Raw genomic sequence first — 26,671 nt, 5'->3', positions numbered from 1 at the left:
TTTATTTGGATCAATTACTTGTTTAACAATCAAATATAAGTTTCGACACGAGCCAGGTGCAACGCCTTTCCTACTCCTTTACGAAAAGGTTGATTTTCTAAAATCCCACGGCACGAACGGTGTTGCTTTTTCTGTCCATCAGTGATCGATTCCCTTGAACTCACCTTGCTTTTTTGCCCTAGTGGTGGCGAACCTTTGGCACTCCAGATGTTATGGACTACAATTCCCATCAGCCCCTGCCAGCATGGCCAATTGGCCATGCTGGGAAAGCTGATAAAGAGAAACAGTCCATAACTGTAACTTCCTAATAACTGTAGACTTGATTTTGCTGCATTATTTCTGGTTGGGTTTGAGTCATTATCTGACAATGTTAAAATGATTAATTTGCTTAATAGCACTGAAGTCGAGATATCTAAATTTATAGCTAAATTTCTTTTGAAAGTTTTGTATGATTAGGACTAATATCTAATGTTTTTGCTAAGCCTGACCTTGTGTTATGCTTTGATATTTCTTCCCTTCTTGTTCTGTAAATGCCTAATTAAGATTACTGAACTGAAACTGTGAGCAACTTCAAGCGAGGGTCACCTCCAACTCTGGGTTGGGAAATTCCAAGAGAATTGGCAGTTGTGGGGGGAGGGGGATGCATAGGGAGGGTGGCAGTGCTGGGATCCAAAAATTTTAGTAACAGGTTCCCATGGTGGTGGGATTCAAACAGTGGCGTAGCGCCAATGGGGCTGGGTGGGGCACGACGGGGGCGTGGCCGGGCATTCTGGGGGCGGGGCATTAATAATTTCTCTGTTACTGTAAAAAACTCTTACTGTAAAAAAAAGTCCCTAATTTCCAGCTGGTATCTTTCTGTCCCTAATTTAAACTCATGATAGCAAGTCCTATCATCTACTGCCAACAGAAACAACGACTTCTCCTCTAATTGACCGCCTGTCAAATACTTAATACTTTCAAATACTTCATTTTGTTTCTAGAAATCAAAAGAAGGAGACTTTCCTTAAACAAGGAACTTTCCCATATTTCTAAAACATGTTTTTAAAACAGCCCAACAGGGAGAATGATCCCGTTTTCTACCTTCGCTAACCAGCCAGAATAGGAAACAACAGGACTTTATGATTTTTGGACCTAATGGGATTTCGAACGGAAAAGCAGACCCAATTAGTAACCCCCTCTCGGCACACGCAAATAATTAGTAACCCATTCTCGGGAACTGGTGAGAACCTGCTGGATCCCACCTCTGGAGGGTGGCCTTTGGGGATTGAAAGGACCTCAGCATCAGAGTCCCATTTCCCAAGCAGTCATTTTCTGCAAGAGAACTGATCTTCTTGGCCATTTGGAGAGTAACCACAACAGCAGGGGATCTCCGGGTGATTCCTAGAATCTGGCAACCCTACTTCAAGCAGGTCAGTAGAGAGGTGGCACAGACATTTTCTAAATTAACAGGTAATAGTCATGACTCAGTACTTAATGAGCACAGCTGGCTTGGGCTGAAAACAGCTGGGAGCAGCATTATGCTCGACTGGTTGGTTAGCTGGTTATTTATTCAGTGTATTTTTCTCCCCGTGAGTGCCCAAAGCGGCTTGCCAAAATACATTTTAAGCAAATTTACACAACAAATTTAAATACTGTACAAAGAATACTGAGGCTGGGCCCACGCTAGCCCAATCTAATCAGGTCCCAGAAGCGTAGTAGGGTCGGCTCTGGTTAGTACTGGGATGGGAGGAATACCAGCGTCGCTACATAGAGGCAGACGATGGCAAACCACCTCCATTTATCTTCTGCCTTGAAAACATGACTGAATTGGCACAAGTTGGCTGTGACTTGAGGGCACTTCTCTCTCACACACACACAAACACACACAAAGAACATGCCAAAAGCCAAAAAGTAAACTAGACCTTCTGAATTGATGTTCACCAGGCCAACCCTACTGGCCGAGACCACAGGCCGAGACCCTTGGCGGAAGAGCCACCTGTCTTTGGCAACACCCAGGCTAGAAACACCTGCAGTGGGAGAACAGTCACCCTGCGTAGCTGGTTCAAATCCATCACCCCCTGATGAAGGTATCGTTCTCCTTGGCTCATTCCGCACATGCAGAATAATGCACTTTCAAACTGCTTTCAGTGCTCTTTGAAGCTGTGTGGAATGGCAAAATCCACTTTCAAACAGTTGTGAAAGTGGTTTGAAAACACATTATTTTGTGTGTGCGGAAGAGGCCTTTGTCTGGGGGGAGAGGGGTTGAGAAGGTCTTCTCAAAGGCTTTGCAGTCATTACTAAGTTTGCCACGTCTGAGTGTCCTCAAGTCGTCCCTCCACTATTTGGACTGACTCTGGGGTGCTGGGAAGACCAGGCAAGCAGAAAGCAACGGGGGGCCTCTTGGAAGCTCTTCTGTAGAGAATTTTACAATTTAAAGTCAGTTGCCACCGGCATTCTTTCAGGAAATGACAAACAATTAAGTCAGCTGAACACACAACTGGAAAAGGAAGAAATGTGTTTGTGTTAACAGTTTTATTAGACATAAATAAAGGCCCAATCCACAGGGACACTATCTTGGAGCAGCAGTGGCGTAGGAGGTTAAGAGCGTGTGTATCTAATCTGGAGGAACCCGGTTTGATTCCCCGCTCTGCCGCTTGAGCTGTGGAGGCTTCTCTGGGGAATTCAGATTGGCCTGTGCACTCCCACACACGCCAGCTGGGTGACCTTGGGCTAGTCACAGCTTCTCGGAGCTCTCTCAGCCCCACCTACCTCACAGGGTGTTTGTTGTGAGGGGGGAAGGGCAAGGAGATTGTCAGCCCCTTGGAGTCTCCTGCAGGAGAGAAAGGGGGGAATATAAATCCAAACTCTTCTTCAAACTCTTCCTGTTCTCACAGCCCATTGAAATGAATAGGAGCTGCTCAACAGCCTAGCTGGGCCCATTCATCCCGTGGGGTGCCTGGAGGAGTAATCCCCCCCCAGGCTTGGCACCCATCGTGAACCGAGCAGACTTGTCAAACGTGCTGTCAAAACTTCTGTTTGTTTGCTTGAAGAAGAATCCCAACACACACAGAAACCCACAAACAACATTATGCCTCATTACATTAATTGTATTTATCCGTGGAATTAGGTTAAATCAATTGCTTTCAACATCGCAGGCTTCCGACTGGACATCTCTATGCGCCTGCTGCTAAGAAGGCTCTAATGCCAAAACTGCCCAAGGCGGCTGGTGCCCGTCTGATGTGGGTTCAATCCTATCCCCCCTCAGACGTCTCCTCTCCAAACTAAAGAGTCCCAAATGCTGCAGCCTCTCCTCATAGGGAAGGTGCTCCAATCCTTCAATCATCCTCATTGCCCTTCTCTGCACTTTTTTATCTCTTCGATATCCTTTTTGAGATGCGGCGACCAGAACTGAACACAGGACTCCAAGTGCGGTTGCACCACTGCTTTATATAAGGGCATGACAATCCTTGCAGTTTTATTCTCAATTCCTTTTCTAATGATCCCCAGCATAGAGTTTGCCTTTTTTACAGCTGCCATGCATTGAGTTGACATTCCCATGGAACTATCAACTAAGATGCCCAAATCCCTTTCCTGGTCTGTGACTGATAGCACTGACCCTTGTAGCGTGTATGTGAAGTTTGGATTTTTTGCCCCTATGTGCATCACTTTGCATTAAGCTACAATGAACTGCATTTGCCATTTCTGAGCCCTCACACCTAATTCATCAAGGTCCGCTTGGAGCTGTTCGCAATCCTTTGCGGTTCTCACCACCCTACATAATTTGGTATCATCTGCAAACTTGGCCACCACGCTACCCACCCCTACTTCCAGGTCATTTATGAATAAGTTAAAGAGCACTGGTCCCAATATGGATCCTTGGGGGACACCACTCCCGACATCTCCATTGTGAGAACTTCCCATTTATACCCACCCTTTGTTTCCTGTTCCTCAACCAGTTTTTAAACCATAGGAGGACTTCCCCTCTTATTCCTTCATTGCTGAATAATTTATCACGGTCCGCTTGGAGCTCTTCGCAATCCTTTGCGGTTCTCACCACCCTACATAATTTGGTATCATCTCAAAACTTCCACACTTTTCAGTTGGGGTTGCCAATCTCAAGGTCCGAAACCCATCTTAGCTTGATGCCCGAGGGACTCTCCGCTTGTGGCTGGCTTGAGACTATTTATGTTAGCAAGAGAACTGGAATGATGCATCCTAGAAAAAAAATGTGGCTCCTTCCGCACACGCAGAATAATGCACTTTCAAACTGCTTTCAGTGCTCTTTGAAGCTGGGCGGAATGGCCAAATCCACTTGCAAACAGTTGTGAAAGTGGTTTGAAAACGCATTATTTTCCGTGTGCGGAAGGGGCCACAGATCTCCAAAATGATGCAACCTAGAAAAGATCTGTAATGGTCGCTAAAAGGCACAGGATGAGGCCCAGTTAGAGTGGCCAGCCCCAGGTTAAGAAATACCTGGAGATGTGGGGCGGATCTGGGGGGCTAGTGGGGTTTGGGGAGGGGAAGGGGGTTATGATGACACCATCCGAAGCAGCCGTTTATTTCAGCGGTGCTGATTTCGGTCCTCTGGAGATCAGTGGCAATCCTGGGAGATCGCCAGCCCCCCACTTGGAGGTCAGCAACCCTATGGCAAACTAGTCCTGGGCTATGCTGCATGAGAGAGAAAGTGTGTGTGTGTGGGGGGGGGGAGCTCAGTGGGCTAAATCATCCTTTTCCAAACACAAACGTCCCAGCATGAAGAGAAACAGGAATTAGGGCAAAGAGCTTCAGTCTAGACCTCTCCTTGGCAAGTTTGGCTCCTTCCGCACACGCAGAACAATGCACTTTCAAACTGCTTTCAGTGCTCTTTGAAGCTGTGCGGAATGGCAAAAGCCACTTGCAAACAGTTGTGAAAGTGGTTTGAAAACGCATGATTCTGCATGTGCGGAAGGGGCCATAGTTTTCTATCTCCTGGGCACTTTTGTGTCTTCCTACCCTCACAAGGTCCAGTCCGTGGACCACTTTCTGAAGGGCTCACTTCTAATTTAGATCTAAATAAGCAGGAGACCCACAAGGACTTATGGGGGGGATCTCTTCCCCCTTCCCCACCACTTCCTCCATCCCTTCCCTCGATGCCCTCATAAACCTTCCCCCTTTTCCTGCTTCCTTCCTTCCCTCCTCTGCACCCACCAGGCAACCGGCTTCTCTGCCCTCATCTCCAGCTCCTCCTCCTCCTCCCCCGCCCTCAGCAGCCCCCACCTGGGAGAAGTCAGGTCAGTTATGGGATGCCAGTCTGGCAACTGGGCTTGGCTCACTTGCATGGTGGGCAACTAGCGAGCACTTTCCCCGGCTCTCTCTCTCCCCTCCCACCCCCCACACAAGGGTTCTCATAAGAACATAAGAAAAAGCCTGCTGGATCAGACCAGAGTCCATCTAGTCCAGCTCTCTGCTACTCACAGTGGCCCACCAGGTGCCTTTGGGAGCTCACCTGCAGGATGTGAAAGCAAGGGCCTTCTGCTGCTGCTGCTGCTCCTGAGCACCTGGTCTGCTAAGGCGTTTGCAATCTGAGATCAAGGAGGATCAAGATTGGTAGCCAGAGATCGACTTCTCCTCCATAAATCTGTCCAAGCCCTTTTTAAAGCTATCCAGGTTAGTGGCCATCACCACTCTCCTGTAGCCCCATATCCTTTACTTTCCTTGTTTCCTTCTCTCCTTCTTGCGGATCAGCCGACCTTTCATTTGGCCCCCTTCAGCTGCATTATTTCTTCATTTATAACTCATATTTCTCTCTAGCAGAACCTTACGTCATTTCCCCCTCTTCTGTTTTATCTTCACAACAACCCTGTGAGGTAGGTTAGGCAGAGTGTGGGTGATTGGCCCAAGGCCACCCCGTCAACTTCCGTAGCAGAGTGCGGGGTCGAACTCAGGTCTCCCAGATTCTAGTCTGAAACTTTAACCACTACACCGCATTGGCTTTTGTGGATTGGCTGCTATAAAACACTAGCAAGCAGTCTGTTCTGGATAAGTTATGCAAGTTGCATTGCTGTTAAGCCACCTGCTGGGTCTGCCAATTGTGACACTGACGAGCAGGGGCGTAATGAGGCAAACTGGAGCCCTGGGTTAGATTTCCTCCCCATGGGCTGCCACTCCCACCATGACCAAAAAAAAAATGGTTTTGCACCACCGACACTGCCAAGGTAGCCTGCAGAGGGTACATTTTTTAGACATATCGGCACTAAAATTTCAGCGTATCACCAAGAGGCTGCCCTTATGCTACCTCCGAAGTTTGGTAAGGTTTGAGTTCCACAGAGTCCAAAGTTAAGTGGACTCCCAAAGGGAGTGTTCCCCATCCATCCCCATTGTTTCCAATGTGGGAGCTAATAGGGACATGGGGGCTGGTTTTGAGGGGACCATAACATTTGGCCCCCCCCTGAATTGAAACTGCACACCAAACTCTGGGGGGGGGTATCATCAGGAGCTGTCTCTGATGAGACCTCATGAAATTTTGGTGCTGATATCATTCAAAAAAAGTGCACCTAAAGAAGCTATCCCAGAAATTTTGCCCAAGAATCTTTGTTCTGCATTGAGTTTTCTGCATTGCTGTCAATTTGGGGGGGGGTTGCAGGCTGGGGGGGGGGGGGCATTTCCTGAAAGCAGCAAGTCTCAAAGCGTTCATGGTCTCATCAGGGAGACTTCCCTAATCGATACCCCCTAGGGTTTAGGTTTGCAGTTTGGTTCAGTGGGGGGCCAAAGTTATGGACCCTCAAACTGTAGGGCCCCCATCTCCTATTAGCTCCCTTATTGGAAACAATGATAGGGGATGGGGAGATCTCACCCTTTGGGAAGTCCATAACTTTTGGACTCCCTGAACCAAACTCTCTCTCATCAAACTTGGGAGGGTAGCATAAGGCAATTTGCAGTCACCTGATGATATGCTGAAATTTTGGTGCCTCTAGCCTAAAAACTGCACCCCATGCAGGCCAAAAATTGAAAACCACTAAAAATACCCCAAAAACGAACCCTGCATTTTGATGTCCCCCACAAGGTGGTGCGCTGGGCAGCTGCCCACCTTGCCCAATGGGAATTATACCCCTGCTGATGAGTCCTCCCTCAAGTAGCTCTGCAAAGAGCCCTTCCCCATCCCCCTGCCTTTTACTGGCAGAAACCAAAGCTTTCAGGATGGCAATACTGTTGTGGTTGCCCTATCAACCCACACAAAAGCTAACATTCATTTTTTAAAGCTACAGGCACTGCTTCTGTCAGTTTGGAGGGCTTTAGTCCTCTGATTTTTTAAAAAAAAGATTGCATATTTTTCTCAGATTTATAGAAATATCTGTCTTGTCTGCCCATGGCCCCAGTATCTGGATTTAAATATCCACAGATGGGGCCATGTTCAGAATTAGACAAGTTGTTATGTGCAAAATTTCTGAGGCCTTGTTCGTTGCTCAAGCATGCAGGTTAATCCACACAGAGGAAGACATTTTATGAAAGCACTTTCCCACAACTTACAAAAAAACAGTTTGAGTGTAACATGAACTAGAGCACTGTTGAAGACAATGTGGAAAAATCCGGGATTCTCTTTACACATTAAAAAAAAATATCTGAATTTATATTCTTCTAATGGATGCTTTTAGATGCAATGACATCAGAAATGCAGTGAGCGAAATTGATATTTAAGGCAATTGTTTTATAATTGTCTCGCTAAAGTCTTCCAACCGAGTCCAAAATCCATTTTGGAAGCTGAAAAGACCGAAGTCTGAAATTCTGTATTTGCTCTGGAAAAAAAAACCAGCAGATTGTGCCAGATTTTGCTTCCGTGGAAACCTGTTTTCACCCGGTCCTTCTCATACGTAATAGCACTATTTTTAATGGCAGTAGTCGACTGGATAGCTTTAAAAGGGGCTTGGACAGATTGATGGAGGAGAAGTCGATCTATGGCTCCCAATCTTGATCCTCCTTGATCTGAGGTTGCAAATGCCTTAACAGTCCAGGTGCTCGGGAGCAACAGCCGCAGAAGGCCCTTGCTTTCACCTCCTGCAGGTGAGCTCCCAAAGGCACCTGGTGGGCCACTGCGAGTAGCAGAGTGCTAGACTAGATGGACTCTGGTCTGATCCAGCTGGCTCGTTCTTCTGTTCTTCTGTTCTTATGACCCACACTAAAGGTTATATAACTGCTCAGGATAGCACGTTGTATTCTAGCAGTAGTTCTAAAAGAGGTCCGGATAACTGCAGGTAAAACGGCCTTCTGTGGAATCAGAAAACCTCACAAAATGCCCCGTTAACTGCTACCTTTCTGCTCCTTCTGTTCTGACTTCACGGAAACTTTGCATGTCTTGTAGCTTTGCCTGCAATTGTCTGTTGTCCAGCAGCAGGCAAAATTGGGCTATATTTCTACCCCCTTCCACGGCTGCATACCAGTCTGGTGACAGGAAGTGCTATCAAGTTTCAGCTGACCCTTGTGGGGTTTTCAAGACGAGAGACAACTGGGGCCTTCGCATAGCAACCCTGGTCTCTCATGCAAGTAATAACCAGGGCTAACCCTGCTTAGCTTGTGAGATCCAATGAGTTTGGGCCCTCCAGTGCACATCAGTCTAGCTCAGTGATGGCGAACCTTTTTGAGACCGAGTGGCCAAATTGCAACCCAAACCCAACTTGTTTATCGCAAAGTGCCAACCCGGCAATTTAACCTGAATGCTGAAGTTTTAGTTTAGAAAAAAACAGTTGGCTCCCTCTTTCTTCCCCACCCGCTCTGCCGCAGTGGAGCAGCAGTGGCGTAGGAGGTTAAGAGCTCGTGTATCTAATCTGGAGGAACCGGGTTTGATTCCCCGCCCTGCCGCCTGAGCTGTGGAGGCTTATCTGGGGAACTCAGATTAGCCTGTGCACTCCCACACATGCCAGCTGGGTGGCCTTGGGCAAGTCACAGCTTCTCGGAGCTCTCTCAGCCCCACCCACCTCACAGGGTGTCTGTTGTGAGGGAAGAAGGGCAAGGAGATTGTCAGCCCCTTTGAGTCTCCTACAGGAGAGAAAGGGGGGACATAAATCCAAACTCTTCTTCTTCTTCAAGCAGGGGCCAGCCTGCTCTAGCCTCCAGCAAGTCCAAAGCATCACTTTGTGCCTCTCTAGCATCTCTGCCTCCTCTGCGCCCCGGGCAGCAGCCACCTGGAGCACAGGCACCAGGCCCGCCAGCTGAGTCCTCCCTGCTCACCACAGTGCGCACATGTCGTGCTCAGTGGCCCAGGCCAGCCTAGATGTGTGTGTGTGGGGGGGGGGGCAGCCTAGATCCCATAGGTTCACCATCACTGGTCTAGCTGAAGACAAACGAACAAGTGTTCCATTTTCCAAGAAGTGCAACAAAGGCTGGTTTTTCAGCACGCTGAGACGTCAGTCTGTAAACATTCTTTGCTGGCAGTGTTGGGGAGAGCAGGGGCCGGCGGCCATCTTTACTCCGCCTTCTTGGGCACCCAAGTCAGCTTCCACCCGCCGTCCTGGTCTCTGCGCACAAAGGCCTGCCCCTGGCGGAAGGTGTGTGTTTTCACGTTGCAGTGGGGGCTGAGGGCCGTGGTGAAGGCCACGTGACTCGGCGGCAGGAGGTGGTCGGAGCAGCTGGGCAAGACGGAGGGGGCCGGAGGGCCACCACTCTGCGGTAAAGAGGGCAGGAGGTGAAGCTCTTCCATTCTGTTGGCTGTATCACTGTCCATAGGGGCAGAGGCGTCACATCTGTAAACAGCTGGCCGGCCATTACCGATGCCCAACTCTGTAGCCTCTATGGGGCCACGGAGGGCAGTGGTCAGGGCTGGGCCCAAGGTCAAGGCACTGTAGTTAGCTGAAGCAGACTCGTCGATCGTGTCGATGTCTTTCAGTCCCAGAGTCTGCAGGACCCAAACGTCCACGTCGGCCCTGGGCTGTTCTTCGCAGGCAGAGAAATCGCCCAGGAGGCTCCGCCGGGCCTTGGGAGCATGGGGGGGCTCACGCGGAATGGGGGGACCCTCGGTTTTCAGGGGCCTCTTGGGAGCCCCACAAGACTTCCTGCCATTCTGCCAGAGCAGTTTCTGTCCAAAGGGAGAGAAAGAGAGTGAAGTTAGGGCAGAGGGTGACATCTGAATGGCAGCGGGGGGGGGGGGGGGCACAGAGAGAATATTCAAGGGGACAGAAGAAGCAGTTCCAACGGTGCCATTTCATATCTGGACTAGGATGTGGGAGACCCAGGTTTGAATCCCCTCTTTGCCACGGAGGTTTTGCTGGCCGACCTTGAGCCAGTCACATGCTCTTAGCCTCACCTACCTTACAGGGCTGTTGAGAAGATAAAATTGGGGAGGAGCGAATGTTGCAGACTACTTTTTAAGTTCTTGTTGGGGGGAAAGTGGGGTATAAATGAAGTTAATTCACAGATAAATAGGTATCCACATCAAGGTGCAATGAGAAACTCTGGCTTGCTTGTGCAGAAATTGCAGCATTCTAACAGGGTAATGCATCTGCAAAATGCGCAGAGATCTCCAGGAGGAATGGTTTCCAGACTAGCCTGCAGAGAACCCTTACATTTTAGGTACCCCCAGAGGAGGGTGTTTGCACACAAGTGACAGGAGGTGGGGTGGGGGGTTGGGACTCACTCCCAAGAACTTGAAGAAGGAATATGAAATGCTCATCTGGTTCTAGTATTGTGAGAAAGAGAGAAAAAATTCTCTCTGTCAACATTTTCTACCCCATGCATAATTTTATAGACTTCAATCATATCCCCCCTCAGCCGCCTCCTCTCCAAACTAAAGAGTCCCAAACGCTGCAGCCTCTCCTCATAGGGAAGGTGCTCCAGTCCCTCAATCATCCTTGTTGCCCTTCTCTGCACTTTTTCTATCTCCTCAATATCCTTTTTGAGAGATGCGGCGACCAGAACTGGACACAGTACTCCAAGTGCGGTCGCACCACTGCTTTATATAAGGGCATGACAATCTTTGCAGTTTTATTATCAATTCCTTTCCTAATGATCCCCAGCATAGAGTTTGCCTTTTTCACAGCTGCCATGCATTGAGTTGACATTCCCATGGAACTATCAACTAAGACGCCTAAATCCCTTTCCTGGTCTGTGACTGATAGCACTGACCCCTGTAGCGTATATGTGAAGTTTGGATTTTTTGCCCCTATGTGCATCACTTTACATTTTGCTACATTGAACTGCATTTGCCATTTCTGAGCCCACTCACCTAATTTATCAAGGTCCGCTTGGAGCTCTTCGCAATCCTTTGTGGTTCTCACCACCCCTACATAATTTGGTATCATCTGCAAACTTGGCCACCAGCTACCCCGCCCCTACTTCCAGGTCATTTTATGAATAGGTTAAAGAGCACTGGTCCCAAAACGGATCCTTGGGGGACACCACTCCCGACATCTCTCCATTGTGAGAACTTCCCATTTACACCAACTCTTTGTTTCCTGTTTCTCAACCAGTTTTTAATCCATAGGAGGACTTCCCCTCTTATTCCTTCATTGCTGAGTTTTCTCAACAGTCTCTGGTGAGGAACTTTGTCAAAAGCCTTTTGGAAATCCAAGTAGACAATGTCCACCGGTTCACCTTATCCCACATGTCTGTTTACACCCTCAAAGAACTCTAGTAAGTTTGTAAAGACAGGATTTGCCTCTCTGCAAAGCCATGCTGACTCTTTCTCAGCAGGTCTTGCTTTTCTACATGTTTTATAATTTTATCTTTAATGATAGATTCTACCAATTTACCAGGAACAGATGTCAAACTGACTGGCCTGTAATTTCCCGGGTCCCCCCTAGATCCTTTCTTAAAGATTGGTGTGACATTGGCCATCTTCCAGTCTTCAGGGATGGAGCCTGATTTCAGGGATAAGTTGCATATTAAAGTGAGAAGATCAGCAATTTCATGCTTGAGCTCTTTAAGAACTCTTAGGTGAATGCAGTCTGGGCCAGGGATTTGGTAACATTTAGTTTATCAATGGCTGCCAGAACTTCTTCCTTGTCTATCACTATCTTCGCTAGTTCCTCGGATTCGCCTCCTAAAGCTTGGTTCAGGTGCAGGAATGTTCCTCACCTCCTCTTGGGTGAAGACAGATGCAAAGGAATTCATTCAGCTTCTCTGCAATCCCCTGCCATCTTTTAGCACACCCTTTGTTCCTTTGTCATCTAACGGGCCTACCGCTTCTCTTGCTGGCTTCCTGCTTTTGATGTACTTGAAGAACTGTTTGTTACTGGTCTTGATGTTGTTACAGCCATCGTTCCTCATAATCCTTTTTTGCCTCCCTTACAGCTAACTTGCTTCTCTTTTGCCACCATTTGTGTTCCCTCTCATATTCTTCATCAGCCAAACTGGACTTCCATTTTCGAAAAGACATTTTCTTTTCTGATAATTTCCTCAACCTCTCTTGTTAACCATGGTGGCTTTCTTTTTTGGACTGGGTGCTGCCTTTTCTAACAATGAACACATTCCAGCTGAGCTTTTATTACTGTGTTTTTAAATTAACCTCCAAGCATCCTGGACAGTTTTGACTCTCTTGATTTTCCCTTTCAGCTTCCTGCACTATCCCCCCTCATCTTTGAGAAATTTCCCTTTCTGAAGGCGAATGTAACTACATTAGTAGTTGCCACTTGTTAAGCATGCTGAGATACTGAATCTGACAGCATTGTGGTGGCTGTTCCCTATCGGCTCCAACAACACTGACTTCCTGCACCAGGTCCTGGGTCCCACATAGAATTAGATCTTAGGATCACCTCTCCCTGGTTGGTTCCACAACCATCTGCTCTAAGCCACAGTCATTTAGCATATCCAGGAATGCTCTCTCCTTACTATGACCTGAACATGCATTTTTCCAGTTTATAGAGGATAGTTAAAATCACCCATTTCCACGACATTTTTTGTTTTGTTGGCCTCTCTAATTTCTTTTTCCATCTCAGAATCCTCTTGTGCACTTTGGTCCGGGGGACGATAACATATTCCTAATATTAAACTGTCCTTCACACCTGGTATTGATATCCACAGTGATTCTGTAGGGAACCAACTCCCCACTGCATTGTCTATTTTATGTGATACTATATGCTCTCTTTGATGTAAAGGGCAACTCCACCCCCAATGCCCTGTCCTATCCTTCCTATAGAGCCTGTAGCCTGGTATAGCAGCATCCCACTGGTTCTCCTCATTCCACCATGTCTCTGTAATGCCCACTATATCAAAGTCCTCCTTCAAAACTCTGTGCACCTAGCTCCCCATTTTTTAGGTCGAATGCTTCTACTATTAGCATAGAGACACCTGTATACCCTGTCTCTGTCCTTAACCTGGGATTTATGTGCTTTACCCTCACGTCTTTTGTAGACACTATCCCTTGTCACATGTACATTGCTATGTTCCTCGCCTGTATGTGGTTGATTTAGAAAAAACCTCCCTCTCTGTCTGCATCCCCATAGATACTGTATTTCGAACCAGAAGTCACCTCAGCTCCTGTCGGCTTTCCCCAATGATCAGTTTAAAAGCTGTTCTGCCACCTTTTTTTTTTTAATGTTGAGCCAGCAGCCTGGTTCCTCTTTGGTTAAAGATGAAGCCCGTCCCGTTTGTACAGGCCTACCTTGTCCCAAAAGGTTCCCCAGTTCTGACAAAATCTGAAACCCTCTGCCTTACACCACCTTCTCATCCCGCGCTGTTGAGACCCTGTATCTCCGGCTTGCCCTGGCTAAGCCCTCTTTGGCGTGGAGCGGGTAGCATTTCTGAGAATGCCACCTTGAAGTCCTGGACTTCAACCTGTTTCCTAGCAGCCTAAGAGATTTAGCTTCCAGAACCTCGGCTACATTTCCCAATGTCGTTGGTACCAATGTGGACCACAACTGCTGACTCCACCCCAGCACTGTCACAAAAGCCTATCTAGGCGAAGCAGCGACATCCATAACCGCCGCAGACCAGGCGAACCAGAAGTCACCATGTGGTCATCACGCCTCTCACAAACCCAACTCTCTACGACAATGATCGAATCACCCACTACAAGGAGCCCCCCACCTCCCGAGGGGTATCCTCGATGTGAGAGGATAGCTGATCACCAGTTAAGGAAGGGATCCCATCTGGGGAGCATCTTCCCCCACCTCAGACTGGCACCTCCATCCCCAAGGCCTTCATTCTCCATGACATCTGAAGAGATGTCACCTTGGGAGATGGGACCCGGCTGCTAGGTCCCTGAAAGCCTCGTCTGTCACCCTCTCTGCCTCTTTCAGCTTCTCCAGGTCCTTACCTTGGCTTCAAGAGAGCCTTTACACGTTCCTTTGAGTGCCAGGAGACTCATTACCCAGCGAGGGCACCCGACTTCTGTCCTAGTGGCAGATAGTCATACATGACACTCAGTGCAAAACGCTGGAAAGCCCCCCCCTCCCCTGCTGGCTTTCTGCCTTCATATCTGATTTGTTCAGATATTTAAATATTAAGCTTTTAGTCACTGCCCCCCTGGAGCTATCTGCGCGTACTATCTGTCAAATATGTCCTTATTAATTTAAAAAACAAAAAAATTAAATTAAATTAAATTAAAATTGCGCGCGCCGCAGAAAAAGAGATAACCCCTGTTAAAATAACACTGTTTTAAAAGCTGTGGCTTTGAAAAGCCCTCCAAAATGAACTTTCCAGCAGAGTCGCTAATATCTTCCTTGGCCAAGTCTCTTCTGCTGCTACTCCTCTCTGCTGCTTCCAGAGACTTTTATTTATTTTATTTATTTATACTTTGGGCTTCTAGACCGCCCCATCCTCCTACGCCACTGCTGCTCCTTTCTTTCTTTCTTTCTTTCTTTCTTTCTTTCTTTCTTTCTTTCTTTCTTTCTTTCTTTCTTTCTTTCTTTCTTTCTTTCTTTCTTTCTTTCTTTCTTTCTGTCTTTCTGTCTGTCTGTCTGTCTGTCTGTCTGTCTGTCTTTCTTTCTTTCTTTCTGTCTCTCTGTCTCTCTGTCTCTCTGCCTCTCTGCCTCTCTGCCTCTCGATCTATCTATCTGTCTGTCTGTCTGTCTGTCTGTCTGTCTGTCTGTCTGTCTGTCTGTCTGTCTGTCTGTCTGTCTGTCTGTCTGTCTGTCTGTCTGTCTGTCTGTCTGTCTGTCTGTCTGTCTTTCTTTCTTTCTTTCTTTCTTTCTTTCTTTCTTTCTTTCTTTCTTTCTTTCTTTCTGGAAATGGCAGGATCTACTCTGAGGGTGCTGGGCCATTTTCTCTCTATTTGCATTGCATTTTCTATCTCTTTACTACCAGAGAAAACTATTCAATAAATGTAGATTCCCTCCCCACCCCCCACCCCCACCCCGGTCAACTGTTGGCATACCCCTCAGTACAAACCCTCAGGATTTTTTTTTTTGAATCTGCATTTCACTTTGCTGTCTACACACAACCACCACCACACCGGCAGATGTTTTAGGATTTCACGGCTGCTGATCTTCTTTTGACTGTTTTGCTGCCGTTTAAACTGCTTCAATTCAGTTGCTGCCTTTGAAGGCACTTATGACAAAAAGGGAGCGATTTACGTCCTTCTCCTCTAATACATCTTCGCAACAACCCTGTGAGGTAGGCCGGCAGTGTGTGAAAGTCCCAAGATCACCCACCAAGCCTCCAGGGCACGGCAGGGGTTTGAATCTGGCGCTCTAGAGCTCAGTCGGACACTGTAGGCTAAGCCACTTCTGCTGGCTACGGAAAGGGAGTGAGAGGGGGATCCCAGGGTTCTGGAGTAAGGGGCGTGGGTGGGGGTTGAAATGGGCCCAAAGCCCAGCTGACCTTGGCCCTCTCCTCCAACTGTCGGACCAAGGCTGAGTTCAGGAACTGCTTGAGGTGCTGGTTCTCTGCCTGCAGTTGGGCCAGCTCTTCCTCTTTCTGTAGCAAGGTGTCCTGGAGCTGGAAGAAACAGACAAAGCAGGGCACGGGTGAGAAAGAAGGCACTCCTCTGCCCTGCAGCCCGCAGGGAGGGGGGGTCTCCTCTTGTGCCCTTGGAATTTGACCCCCAGGAACCTCTTGCCCCAGGAAAGTCACCCAAGAAAGGATGTCGCGGGCCCGTCCGCCTTTCTGACTTCTTCTATTCTTTGGCTGAAGGTTGGAGGAAATTCCTTTTGCAAAATGTAACCACAAAGGCACAAGAAAAGGTGTGTAGGGATTTATCTTTTTAAAAAGCGCTGCCAGCAAACAGCTCTTTTAAATACACAAAGATTAGAACAATCTGAGGTGTTCGGTTACCAGCTCCCCTCCTTCCCAGTTTTTTTTTTTTTTTTTTCAAGGGATATTTTCCAGTTATAATTTCGTTTGGGGGCCTGGGGCAAAAGAGGGGAATGCTACACAAGGAAGCAGGAAGAGATAAGGTTGCAGCAGCAAACACGGAAAATGCAGAATGCAACTGAAAATGATTTATGCATATGACTCTGGAGAGCTAATCCCAATCTGAATCAAGCATATCCCACTCTTATTATAACTATCCCAAGTCAGTTTTCTGTACTCTGGAATCTTTTGATTTGGCTGCTTTTCTGATGCTTGTTCATCTGCCCGAGAGTTTGACTCAGAGATACAGAACTGACAGCGATTTTTCCCATCAGCAGAATTACACACAGTATTTACCAAATATGACCATGCCAACGGGCACAATTTTAATGTCGAAGGCTTTCATGGCCGGAATCACTTGGGTGCTGTGTGGTTTCCAGGCACCAACATGGTCACCGTGTTCTAGCAGCATTCTCTCCTGATGTTTCGCCTGCACCTGTGGCTGGCATTTGCTTTAAGTTTACTACCATCAGATCCTCTGAAGATGCCAGCCACAGATGCAGGCAAAACGTCAGGAGAGAATGCTGCTAGAACACGGCCAGACGGCTGAAACCACACAGCATAAAGGGCACACCCGACTTCTGCTAGATTAGTTTTACACGTTTATCTCTGGCGGAAGCTAGGCAGGAGCCTTTGATTTGATCCACCATAAACATCATATTTGAATCCAGTGGCATACAGAGACCATTAACTAGATTTTTGTGGAGAAGACAGAGCTCCCTTTGTCGGATATAAACGTATTGCAACATTTCCTGCCATTTTGTTGTTATTTTCAAAGAAAATTATGCTTCTGTACGGGGGGATATAATCAGGGTTTTGGCCTCCCTCTACCCGCCCAGGGTTGGGATCGGCAGGTTCTCCCAGGTTCGAAAGTAGGTTACTCATTATTTATTATTGTGTCGAAGAGGGGTTACCAATTGGTGGTTTTTTGCCACGTGATTTTTTGCCTGGATTGCCTCCGCTATAAACGGTAGTGGCAGGAACTTGAAACAGTCCTAGCAGGAGGTGCACCCGGCGTCGCGTGGCAGCCTGTATAGCGTGCATTTGTTTCCCGCCTAAGAACCGGGCATGGCGACTCATGTTCTTGCCACAGTCTCCCGCCTGGGAATGCCCCCGCTACCAAGAATGCCCTCACCAGCCCCATGGTGTCCCCACCCAGCCCCATTGGTGCTACGCCACAGTTTGAATCCCACCACCATAGGAACCTGTTACTAAAATTTTTGGATTCCCTCTTTTGGACACAGAAAGGCAGTTTGTAGAGGAACGGGGCATTCCTAAATTATGCCAAATGGAAACAGCAAGGCTCTTCTTGGCAGGTGCACTCTAATCTGGAGAACTGGGTTTGATTCCCCGTCTGCCACTGGAGCTGTGGAGGCTTATCTGGGGAACCAGATTAGCTTGTGCACTCCAACAAATGCCAGCTGGGTGACCTGGGGCTAGTGACAGTTCTTCGGAGCTCTCTCAGCGCCACCCACCTCACAGGGTGTTTGTTGTGGGGTGGGGGAATGGAAAGGAGCTTGTAGTTTGCCTCTGCATAGTGACTCTGGACTTCCTCAGTGGTCTCTCCATCTAAGTGCTAACCGGGGTCAACCCTGCTTAGCTCCCAAACATGTTGGCATCTCATAAGAACATAAGAACATAAGAACAAGCCAGCTGGATCAGACCAGAGTCCATCTAGTCCAGCTCTCTGCTACTCGCAGTGGCCCACCAGGTGCCTTTGGGAGCTCACCTGCAGGAGGTGAAAGCAATGGCCTTCTGCGGCTGTTGCTCCCGATCACCTGGTCTGTTAAGGCATCGGTTAACCTCAGATCAAGAGGATCAAGATTGGTAGCGCCATGCAAATCGACTTCTCCTCCATAAAATCTGTCCAAGCCCTTTTAAAGCTATCCAGGTTGAGTGGCCATCACCACCTCCTGTGGCAGCATATTCCAAACACCAATCACCGTTGCGTGAAGAAGTGTTTCTTTTATTAGTCTAATTCTTCCCCAGCATTTTCAATGAATGCCCTCTGGTTCTGAATATTGTGGGAAGAGAAAATTTCTCTCTGTCCACATTTTCTACCCATGCATAATTTTTTATAGACTTCAATCGCATATCCCCCCCCTTAGCCGTCTCCTTTCCAAACTAAAGAGTCCTAAGCGTGCTGCAGCCCTCTCCCTCATAGGAAGGTGCTCCAGTCCCTCAATCATCCTGGTTGCCCTTCTCTGCACTTTTTCTATCTCCTCAATATCCTTTTTTTGAGATGCGGCAACCAGAACTGAACCACAGGACTCCAAGAAGTGCAGTCGCACCCATGACTTTATATAAGGGCATGACAATCTTTGCAGTTTTATTATCAATTCCCTTTCCTAATGATCCCCAGCATAGAGTTTGCCTTTTTTTTCACAGCTGCCATGCATTGAGTTGGACATTCCCATGGAACTGTCAACTAAGGCGCTAAATCCCTTTCCTGGTCTGTGACTGATAGCACTGGACCCCTGTAGCGTGTATGTGAAGTTTGGATTTTTGCCCTATGTGTACTTCATCACTTTGCATTTTGCTACATTGAACTGCATTTTGCCATTTCTTAGCCCACTCACCTAATTCATCAAGGTCGGCTTGGAGCTATTACATGAAATCCTTTAATGGTTCTCACCCAACCCTACATAATTTTGGTATCATCTGCAAGCTTGGCCACCACGCTACCCACCCCTACTTCCGGGGTCAAGATTTCGCCAGGTGATTAGTACTGGTCCCAAAGCGGATCAGCAGGGGGACACCACTCCCTACATCTCTCCATTGTGAGAATTTCCCTTTTACACCCACGCTTTGCTTCCCCATGTTTCCTCAACCAGTTTTTAATCCATGGGAGGACTCTCCCCTCTTATTCCTTGGTTGCCGAGTTTTCTCCAGCAGTCTCTGTCGAGAACTTTGTCAAAAGCCTTTGGGAAGTCAAGTGAACTGTACCTCTTAGTATATGTCTCCAACTTCAGCCTCTTAGTAGTAAGACATTAGAGCGTCAAACTTCGGCCCTCAGATGTTATGGACTACAGTTCCCATCATCCCCTGCCAGCATCATGCTGGCAGGGGATGATGGGAAACATAGTTCATGTAACATCTCAGGGGCTGCCAGCTTGAACTATTACTGTCTTCTATAAAGAAGGTCATTAGGGGAACAGCTGAATTTCTGTTTTGTAGCAAGGGAGTTGTGAAGTGTGTGTTCTTGTTGACAGAATTTGCATCATTAATGCTGAGCCAGCACCCGAATTCTGTCAACAAGAGCTCCTGCGGCTTTTCCAGAGGGTCGCCGTGTTCCTCTGCAGTAGAAGAAGCAGGCGGGAATATTTTAGAGACCAGTTAGGTTTGGCAGGGATGAGCTTTGACTCTCCAGAATTCTACTGGTCTTTCAGGGGCTACTGGTCTCAAACTGAGGCTCATTCCGCACATGCAGAATAATGCACTTTCAAACCGCTTTCAATGCTCTTTGAAGGTGTGCGAAATGGCAAAATCCACTTGCAAACAGTTGTGAAAGTGGTTTGAAAACGCATTATTTTGCGTGTGTGGAAGGGGCCTGAGTTTCAGCTGTTTTGCAACTACCCCAGGCTGTGTGGCGTCAAAGAGTGCAGTCCTGCCTCAGTCTTTTGTTAGCACCTGATTCACCTCCAGGTGGGACCTGCTGTTACCTGCTTGTTCCTGTAGATCTGGGTGGACAGTTGGTCACCGGATTCCAGCTCATCCTCAGGGGCAAAATACAGGTTGCCAAACAGATCAGCCCCTAAATGGAAAGAGAAGCGGTTGCGGTCAGAACCCCGGCCTCCCCCTAGGAGCAGCAGTGGCGTAGGAGGTTAAGAGCTTGTGTATCTAATCTGGAGGAACCGGGTTTGATTCCCAGCTCTGCCACCTGAGCTAATGGAGGCTTATCTTGGGAATTCAGATTAGCCTGTACACTCCCACACACGCCAGCTGGGTGACCTTGGGCTAGTCACAGCTTCTCGGAGCTCTCTCAGCCCCACCTACCTCACAGGGTGTTTGTTGTGAGGGGGGAAGGGCAAGGAGATTGTCAGCCCCTTTGAGAAAGGGGGGGATATAAATCCAAACTCCTCCTCCTCCTCCTCCTCCTCCTCCTCCTCCTCCTCTCTTCTTCTTCTTCTTCTTCTTCTTCTTCTTCTTCTTCTTCTTCTTCTTCTTCTTCTTCTTCTTCTTCTTCTTCTGTTTCCACCAGATCCACGGCCGCACAGCATGGAAAACCCACCAGAACCAGTTGAATCCAGCCATGAAAGCCTTCGACAGTACAATATGAATGAAGTCTGTTAGGATATCTACTGCTGTCCTAACTCACTTTTGAACTGTTAATTAGTTTTATTTTCTATTGTAACATTTTGTCACTTGTGCAGATGATTTAATTGAAATATTTTATTCTTTCAAATCTGACTATTAAACTAGGCGGATCGTCATCTCCTTACTTATTTTCGTTAAACCATCCTTGAGACTGTAGGATGTGGTTATGTAATTTTAATTGATGCCTATTAAAGAAGAAGAAGAAGAAGAGGAGGAGGAGGAGGAGGAGGAGGAGGAGGAGGAGGAGGAGGAGGAGGAGGAGGTGGAGGTGGAGGAGCAGGGGTAGTTTGGATTCATATCCTCCCTTTCTCTCCTGCTAAAGACTGATGAAATGAAATATTTTGTTCCTGGATTTTGAGAGGTTTTCTTCCTTTCTTGTTTTTTCCTGTGTTCATTTTTAAAAGAGAGGAATAATGGAATAAACTAAAAAAAATCTTAGCCGCATGGTAAGGGAGGTTAGATCCCCCCCCCCTACATGTCCGCTAAAGTTTCAGAGAAGGTCACCGATCAGTTTTCAAAAGGTCACACTCAGCACTCTTCTCTTTTAATTGGAAAGTGCAAGGGGAGCAGAAGAATATCCCCCCTTTCTCTCCTGCAGGAGACTCAAAGGGGCTTAAAATCTCCTTTCCCATCCTCCCCCCACAACAAACACCCTGTGAGGTGGGTGGGGCTGAGAGAGCTCTGAGAAGCTGTGACTAGCCCAAGGTCACCCAGGTGGTGTGCGTGGGAGTGTACAGGCCAATCCAGTTCCCCAAATAAGCCTCCACAGAGCAGGGGATCAAACCCAGTTCCCCAGATTAGAGTGCACCTGCTCTTAACCACTATGCCACTGCTGCTAATAAGGAAGGGACATATTAAATGTAATAAATAAATAAATATTTTTTTACAAGGCAAAACTTTAGGAAAGCCACTGCGAAGTTGCTGACTAAGCAACAGCGGGTTTCTGAATTCATCCTGCATGGCCGGTGCCCATAATGGCTCCTTCTGTGCCCCACTCAGCTTCCTTTTGTGGCTTCCAAAATGTCCCACGGCAGGAGGCAGTGGCAGGCCTCCTGTGGCCTCTGATGGGAGCTGAGACTCCGGGCTGCTTTCTGTGTCACCAGCAGAGTCCTTGGGGTGGAAGGAGGAACCCTCTGAAATGCCAACAGGCTGCAGCTTCACCCAGCCCCCCTCCCCCTTTTCAAATCAATCCCTTTCACTAAATAATACTCCATCGCCAAGCTGTGGGGCGGGGGGGCTGCACTTGGCCAAACATCCCCGCTTGAACAGTTCTTGGCATCTTGGGGCAAGAGGAACGGGGAGGCCCAGAGAACCTTTCATGGCCCACTTAAGATGGCCAAGGCAGTGCCCGTTTCCCTTCTCTTGCCTTTCTCCCAAGCTCTCCAGCCAAGGTGTGAAAGCCCTACTTGGCCTCCCGTGCCCGTTCCCAGGAGCAGAAGGGTTAATGAACCCCCAGGAGGGGGGGGAAAGGGGGCCCACACGCTTCTTCTGGATGATGACAACAAGCTCAGTCCAAAGTTGGAAGCATTTAATTTGCAAAGCAAGCCGGCAATCGGGGTGGCTGGCAAAGCAGGCTCCCCGGTCTCAAGAAAACCAATTCACGCCCGAGGGTCGTGTAAAGATGGTTTCCAAAAAGAGCACAAGCTGGAAGGAGCACCAACGGGACTCTGTTTCCAGTCTGGCTTTGCACCAGAGGTGGGATCCAGCAGGTTCTCCCCAGTTCCCGAGAGTGGGTTACTAATTATTTGTGTGTGCCGAGAGGGGGTTACTCATTGGGTCTGCTTTTCCGTCTCCACGCCCTGCTTCCTCCCCAAGAGGCATCCTGCCTTTGGAACGTGAAGGTTCCATATAGCAATTGCGACTAATAATGTCACCCCCTGAACTGGATTAATCCCTTTCAGGTCCTGCAATTCATGGATTCTCAGCCTTTCGTACCTTTTATCTCGCCAGTCTCTATCAAAGAACCTGTGGTGGTTTCACCACCGTTACTTGAGTGCTCTAGATTTGTGTGAGTTGGGGCATTTTCTATAATGTGATGATGATTTAGAAATGACCTGGTGCAAAAAATTTTTGGGGGGTTTGGATTTATATCCCCCCTTTCTCTCCTGCAGGAGACTCAAAGGGGCTGACAATCTCCTCTCGCCCTTCCCCCCTCACAACAAACACCCTGTGAGGTAGGTGGGGCTGAGAGAGCTCCCGAGAAGCTGTGACTAGCCCAAGGTCACCCAGCTGGCGTGTGTGGGAGTGCACAGGCTAATCTGAATTCCCCGGATAAGCCTCCACAGCTCAGGCGGCAGAGCGGGGAATCAAACCCGGTTCCTCCAGATTAGAGACACGAGCTCTTAACCTCCTACGCCACTGCATGCGCCAGAGACCAGCAAAGGCTGCCAGAAGGCTCCCCTGTGACAGATGAAATGCTTTGGAGCTGCGGCCGCCTGTGTCTGTAACACCAAATGTGCCAGTTTCTTATCTGTCTTCTATCCTGCACAAGGACAGAAGAAGACTTTGGATTTATATCCCACCTTTCTCTGCTGTCAGGAGACTCAAGCTGTCTTACCGAGCCCTTCCTCTCCCCACAACAGACACCAGGTGAGGTAGGTGGGGCTGAGAGAGTTCTGAGAGAACTGTGACCAGCGCACGGTCGCCCAGCAGGAATGCGGGAGTCGCGGGAAGCTACATCCGGTTCACCAGATAAGCCCTCTGCCACTCAGGTGGAGGGGAGTGAGGGAATCGGGAAGCTTCCAGTTCCTACTCCAGATTAGAGTCCCACCTGCTCTTAACCACCTTCACACGACACTGGTCGGATTACATAGGGGTCAGACCCGATCGGCAGGCATTTTGATGCATCGAGCCCTGACCCCCGGGGTTGTGAACTCTCCTGGGGGGGGGAAATGAAAATTGTGTGTGGCCATGAGGGGGGGGTGTGTATAAGAGCGCGGGTTTGGGGAAGGAGAGGCTCTAGCTATAATGCAGTGGGATCTTCCAGACCATAGCCCTCCAGATGTTCATGGGCTTCTGAATTCCCATGAGCTCTACCATACTTGGCCATGCTGGCAGGGGCTGATGGGAATTGTAGTCTATGAACATCTGGAGGGCCATAGTTTGAAGATCCCTGCTTAATGCAATGGACTCTCTCACCCCAAAGCAGCCGCTTCTCTCTAGGGGAGCCGGTCCCGGAGATCAGTGACAATTCCAGGAGATCTCCAGGCCCCGCCTGGAAGCTGGCAACCCTACTTGATCTGCAGGGCCTGGCACAAGCCCGGAAGGAGGGTAACAGCACCCCCCCTCCGCTCGCTTGCAGGAGGTATTCTGCGCCTGAAGGTGGAAGTTCCACGTAGGACGTTGCAGGAGCGCGTACAGCAGCCAACTTCAGCAGGGGCGCTCCGTGCGTCCGCCGGCCTGCTGGGGATCGGGACTGTCCCGAAACTGCGGCACCCCCGTCGGGTCGACGCCACCGGGGGGGGCCCCAACCGAGCTGCGGGCTCTAGGAGCGCAGGGAAAGCCCTGGGGTCCGGGTGGAGCGTGGCCGCCTGCGGGGCTTCTGTGCGGGGGCGGGGGGCGGCGGCGAGGGTGCCTCCCCCGACGGCCAGGCAGCCCAGCCCCCCAGCGCGAAGGCGGCCCGGTCTCCCTCCCTCCCGGGGCGCTTCTGCGGTGGCCCCCACTTACCGCGATCCACGCGTGGTTGGGGCGGCTCCGGGTCGCCCAGGAGGGCCGCCGCCGCCGCCGCCCAGGCCGGCTCCAGCCACGTCTGCGGGGGCAGCTGCGAGGAGGCGGCGGAGGGGCGCGCGCCGACGGGGCCTCCCGCGAAGACCGGCGGCCGCTCCGGGCAAGGCGCCGCGCTGCTCTGGCGGGAGAGGAAGCGAGCCGTGAGTCCCGGCTGCCGGCGGGGAGGGGGGGCACCCATCCCTGGCCTTGGCTGCTGGGCGCCGGCCAGGACCGCGCCGTCGGGGGGCCCGCCCCACGCTGGCCCAAGCCCACGGGCGCGCCTTCCGAGGGTCCGCGGGGCCAAGGCGGCGCCCCCCCCCCTGCGCCCGCTGTCCTCCTCCCCTCCGCCTGGTGCCCCCCCCCAAAAAAACAGCGCCTAGGGGGGTGATCGTGGAGACAGCCCACCCCCAGCAAAACTGCTCCTCCGCCCTGGGGAACAAGGGCCTGAGGGGGGCATTAGGGGGCTCTTTGCTGCAGCTGCGCCCCCCACCCCCCAGTTTCACCCACACACAGACACACTTCTAGATCAAGCTCCGAAGAGCGACCCCTTCAAGGCTTGGGGGGGGCTTTCTAGGATTCGGCAAGGAAGCCCCCCCTCCCCCAAACACACACCCACCGGACCCAGTTCGAGGCACCCACCCTGGGGAGCCCAGAAGCCCACCTTTAGGTGCCCAACTTTTCCCAGCTTGGTTTCTCAGTTCCTCGGAGCCCTCTAACTTCCTCCTGGGGCCCAGCAACACCCCCCCCCCCCGTTGCTGCCCTCTTCTTGGGCCTGGGGGGCTGCCTCTTCTTTGAGCTTTCCGAACTGTGTCCAGCTCCCAGCAGGGTGAGGATGCCCGAACGCCCACCCCCTGGTCTGCCCCCCCCCCAGTAAGGGAGCCCCCTCCTGCCTCCTGCCCCAGAAGATCCCCCGGACTCACCATCTGGCAGGTGGGGGATCCCGTTCCCCTGCAAACAGTGGCACTGGCAAGGGAAGGGCCAGGAGGCGAGTTCTAATCTCCTGGGTCCTCCCCCCCCTTCCTGTGACGCCTCCTGAGCTCTCCTGCACCCAGCGGCTGATTTGGTGCCGAGCTGTCAAACGGGGTGACGTGAAGGCAGAAGGAGCAAACTTGCACAGGCCCCCCTCCAGGAAGGAGAGCAGAGCTTTCCAAACTGAGAATCAGGAAGCGGCCGGCCCAGAGGAGGAGGCGGTGGCACAGCTTTGCCTGGCGGCCGATGCGGAAAGCCGGCCCCGGAGGAGAGTGGGGCGCTCTGGGGGTGTTTGCTGGGACATAGAACAGCCAACCGGTTGGCCATTTTTGTTCGCCATTCTTTTTAGCTATAACGAAAGCAGAGATGCCTTAAGAAAATAAAGAGATGAATGTGGTAACGAAATGGAGAATTCAGAAAGGTGGATTCTGCAAGGAGCAAGGGGTGAGGGCTGGGGGGGGGGTGCAAAGGGGGGACCCTTCTGGAGCAAACTCCTCTTGGGTGAACCAGGAGTTCGGCCAAGAAATAGGCTACTAGGGAGGAGGCTGAGCAGGATGGCTGAGTGAGTGGACGCACTGATGGGCAGCCCTTGGAGCACAAGGTGGGCCCTGGAAGAAGAAGAAGAATTTGGATTTATATCCCCCCTTTCTCTCCTGCAGGAGACTCAAAGGGGCTGACAATCTCCTTGCCCTTCCCCCCTCACAACAAACACCCTGTGAGGTGGGTGGGGCTGAGAGACCTCCGAGAAGCTGTGACTAGCCCAAGGTCACCCAGCTGGCGTGTGTGGGAGTGCCCAGGCTAATCTGAATTCCCCAGAGAAGCCTCCACACGTGGCAGAGCGGGGAATCAAACCTGGTTCCTCCAGATTAGATACCCGAGCTCTTAACCTCCTACGCCACTGCTGGTCCTTTAGCTTTAAAAGGGGCTTGGACAGATTTGTGGAGGAGAAGTCGATCTCTGGCTCCCAATCTTGATCCACCTTGACCTCAGATTGCAAATGCCTTAGCAGACCAGGTGCTCGGGAGCAGCAGCAGCTGAAGGCCATTTCTTTCACACCCTGCAGGTGAGCTCCCAAAGGCACCTGGTGGGCCACTGCGAGTAGCAGAGTGCTGGACTAGATGGACTCTGGTCTGATCCAGCAGGCTCTTTCTTATGTTCTTAAGGCCCTTGCTTTCACCTCCAGCACGTGAGCTCCCAAAGGCACCTGGTGGGCCACTGCGAGTAGCAGAGTGCTGGACTAGATGGACTCTGGTCTGATCCAGCAGGCTCTTTCTTATGTTCTTAAGGCCATTGCTTTCACCTCCTGCAGGTGAGCTCCCAAAGGCACCTGGTGGGCCACCGCGAGTAGCAGAGTGCTGGACTAGATGGACTCTGGTCTGATCCAGCAAGCTCGTTCTTATGTTCTTATGTCCACCTTACGTATGATGCAGGAAAAAGAACAGGA

The 26,671-nt window shown here is 50.0% G+C and overlaps 1 protein-coding gene across 1 annotated transcript; it reads right to left on the bottom strand.

The window, feature by feature from the left end:
• Positions 1-9,297: 9,297 nt before the first annotated feature.
• Positions 9,298-25,208, bottom strand: GMNC (geminin coiled-coil domain containing). The gene is made up of 5 exons (XM_048506979.1): positions 25,179-25,208; positions 24,220-24,397; positions 19,899-19,990; positions 15,706-15,822; positions 9,298-10,024 (listed from the first exon to the last, which is right to left on the bottom strand). The coding sequence occupies exons 1-5, from the start codon at positions 25,179-25,181 to the stop codon at positions 9,416-9,418; spliced, it is 999 nt and encodes a 332-aa protein (XP_048362936.1). The 5' UTR covers positions 25,182-25,208; the 3' UTR covers positions 9,298-9,415.
• Positions 25,209-26,671: the final 1,463 nt, after the last annotated feature.

Source organism: Sphaerodactylus townsendi, linkage group LG08 (assembly GCF_021028975.2).
Source record: "Sphaerodactylus townsendi isolate TG3544 linkage group LG08, MPM_Stown_v2.3, whole genome shotgun sequence".
In the NCBI taxonomy this organism is placed as follows: Eukaryota; Metazoa; Chordata; class Lepidosauria; order Squamata; family Sphaerodactylidae; genus Sphaerodactylus; species Sphaerodactylus townsendi.
Note: the sequence above shows the minus strand (reverse complement) of the source record. Positions and strands in the feature narration are given on the sequence as shown.

Bases quoted from the DNA above. Each gene is read 5' to 3' on its own strand.
- GMNC (XM_048506979.1), bottom strand. The intron at 19,991-24,219 runs GTAAGTGGGGGC...CTTTCCATTTAG, and splicing joins CCAACCACGCGTGGATCGCG to GGGCTGATCTGTTTGGCAAC. The intron at 10,025-15,705 runs GTCAGCTGGGCT...CCCTTTGGACAG, and splicing joins AGTTGGAGGAGAGGGCCAAG to AAACTGCTCTGGCAGAATGG.